This window comes from Cynoglossus semilaevis, chromosome 5, assembly GCF_000523025.1.
Source record: "Cynoglossus semilaevis isolate Cse_v1.0 chromosome 5, Cse_v1.0, whole genome shotgun sequence".
In the NCBI taxonomy this organism is placed as follows: domain Eukaryota; kingdom Metazoa; phylum Chordata; class Actinopteri; order Pleuronectiformes; family Cynoglossidae; genus Cynoglossus; species Cynoglossus semilaevis.
The window spans coordinates 15,389,496-15,392,320 of NC_024311.1; the positions used below are offsets into that span (position 1 = coordinate 15,389,496).

General features: G+C 42.8%; 3 protein-coding genes across 3 annotated transcripts in view; 2 read left to right on the forward strand and 1 right to left on the reverse strand.

Annotated features, from left to right (window-relative positions):
- LOC103379253 (histone H4-like) lies at positions 1 to 273 on the forward strand (the record flags this gene model as incomplete). The annotated part of the gene is made up of 1 exon (XM_008310743.3): positions 1 to 273. A coding segment is annotated over one exon (219 nt), but the record flags the coding sequence as incomplete, so codon positions are not given.
- The window catches only part of LOC103379247 (histone H3), a 7,106-nt gene that overhangs the window by 2,338 nt on the left and 1,943 nt on the right, over positions 1 to 2,825 (reverse strand). The window lies entirely within an intron of this gene.
- Positions 749 to 1,343, forward strand: LOC103379252 (histone H2B 1/2-like). The gene has a single exon (XM_017032402.2). The coding sequence runs from the start codon at positions 893 to 895 to the stop codon at positions 1,265 to 1,267; it is 375 nt and encodes a 124-aa protein (XP_016887891.1). The 5' UTR covers positions 749 to 892; the 3' UTR covers positions 1,268 to 1,343.

Here is a 2,825-nt window from a genome sequence, read left to right on the forward strand (position 1 = left end):
AAACCCGCCATCCGCCGTCTGGCTCGTCGTGGTGGAGTCAAGCGTATCTCTGGACTCATCTACGAGGAGACCCGTGGTGTCCTCAAGGTCTTCCTGGAGAACGTCATCCGTGACGCCGTCACCTACACCGAGCACGCCAAGAGAAAGACCGTGACCGCCATGGATGTGGTGTATGCTCTGAAGAGACAGGGCCGCACTCTGTACGGATTCGGAGGTTAAACCTCAACTCAGCCCCACGTTAGACACAACGGCTCTTTTAAGAGCCACCCACTGAAACAATGAAGGAAACATTTACTCTGATTTATTCTGTTAATGATATACTCTGTTAATATTAATATTTAATGAATTTGGATGTGGTGTATGCTCTGAAGAGACAGGGCCGCACTCTGTACGGATTCGGAGGTTAAACCTCAACTCAGCCCCACGTTAGACACAACGGCTCTTTTAAGAGCCACCCACTGAAACAATGAAGGAAACATTTACTCTGATAATGTTAATATTAATGAATTTGAATATATATATAAATTGTTGTATCTTGATCAATTATATGGTAAGGGTCCTGTAAGTCACTTTGGATAAAAGTTGTATTTTATTTAATTATTTAACGAGACACTATTAAAAGGCTAACTGTACAATTAAAAAAATAAAATGCATTTTTATAAATTTATTTATTTATTTCAATCACTGATGAGGTCCTCCAATAAGATGGTGAAGAAACAGTAAGTAAACAGTGGTCTGTACAATCGACTCTCAAACGCGGAAGTCCCCGCCAACACAGAGAAACGGTTCAGCCAATCACAAGCGAGCAACGACACAGTCTAATTTACATAGAGCTGGTATATAAATACTCCCGTCTCTGCGTCGCTCGTATCACTCATTTGTGACAAACAAAATGCCTGATCTAGCAAAGTCTGCCCCCAAGAAGGGCTCCAAGAAAGCCGTGACCAAGACCGCCACCAAGACCGGCAAAAAGAAGAGGAAGACGAGGAAAGAGAGCTATGCCATCTACGTGTACAAGGTCCTGAAGCAGGTCCACCCCGACACCGGGATCTCCTCCAAGGCCATGAGCATCATGAACTCGTTCGTCAACGACGTGTTCGAACGCATCGCCTCTGAGGCTTCCCGCCTGGCCCATTACAACAAACGCTCCACCATCACCTCCAGGGAGATCCAGACCGCTGTTCGTCTGCTGCTGCCCGGTGAGCTGGCCAAGAACGCCGTGTCTGAGGGAACCAAGGCCGTCACCAAGTACACCAGCTCCAAGTAAACGGTCACCTGCTCCTTGAGTCTAAACCAACGGCTCTTTTAAGAGCCACTCACTCCGCTCAATGAGCAAATCCTCCGGCCTCTGGTCTATACATGTTAAATATGAATATTGAAAATATTAAATATGTTGATGATATTCCAGTTAAGTAATAGTTGAATATCTATGGCACCATAACATTTGACAAGATAACATTCCAATCCGTGTGTGCTATGTATTGCAATTAGAGTTTATGACGTCACTAAAACATAGTTAAACCTGGACTGAGTATTTCTCGATGGTCTAATGCTGAGTACAGGCTTTAATAAATACTACACGGAAAAAATGAGGCAGATTATTAATGTAATAACTAGAACTATGTTCAATGGTATTATATTAATGCAAAAATAACGATGTGGAACACTGACCTAACAGATGAAAGTGGGATATAGTGACCAAGCAGTTAAAAATATTCCATGTAATACTTCTTAGGTGACACGTACAACAATATACTATGAGAATTATGAGAAATAATGATTAACATTTTCAAGGTTGATTCTAATTTTAAAAAATGTCTTGGAAACTACACAAGCTGAACTCTGTCAATTACTGGCTCTGATGAGACAATCCGATTTTCATATATATTTAAAATAGCATTTATTAAAATTGTAATACTCTCCAATTATTCTATATTCAATCTCCATCAAGTGGTAAATTTTCCTCTCTACACTGTTTTACACGTTTTAAGTAGTTACTAATCTGACACAGTGTTGCTGCTGTCAATGACTTCACTAGATGTTGAATTATATCTCACTGTGGTAACGTTTATTAAATACCTTTTGATTCAAAATGTATACTTTTTTATCTCTAAGTAGACATTTGACAGTAATTATATTTAATAGTAGGTGATAGTGATTTCTAAGTGCAGTTGAACCGTCCTTCGACAGCTCCACCGTTACGTGATTCACCGTCATCTGTGTGTTTGCTGCCACCAGATCAGACTCACTTTTTATCATAATCATCATCTACAGCCTGACGATCTGGTTCAGAAATCATAGATGAAGGTGTTTAGTAGCAGGTCGGTGGGTTTAATCGGAGTTTCGCCACATTTTTATTAGTTTTATCGGACGGAGAAGAAGGAAAAGTGACGGAGCAGTGCGAATCTGCGCCTCGTTCATGTCGGTTTTCGAGGTTCCTGAGAAAAAACGCGGCGAGTGAATGACTTTTCAGGCTATCGTCGGGTGAACACAAACACTGTCGCTCTCATTTCAGTCTTTTCCTGGTTTTCTCCGACACTCTAAGACCGTTTTTCTTGTCATTTTCGGTGGAGAGAAAACACAAGTGTCCCGGTGAACAGAGCTCCTCGGAGGGGCCTGGACTGGGCTGAGTCTTTACGGTTCTCATGGTGGCTTTAAGTTCACTCTGTGCTGCGGGAAACTTCACAACTCACTCTGACTAATCCAGTCCCGAGTAGAAAACATGGCAGAAGAAGCTCCAGCACCCGCCGCCGCCGCCGCCGCTGCTCCGGCCAAAGCAGCCAAGAAGAAGACGGCACCCAAGTCCAAGAAGGCCGGGCGCAGCG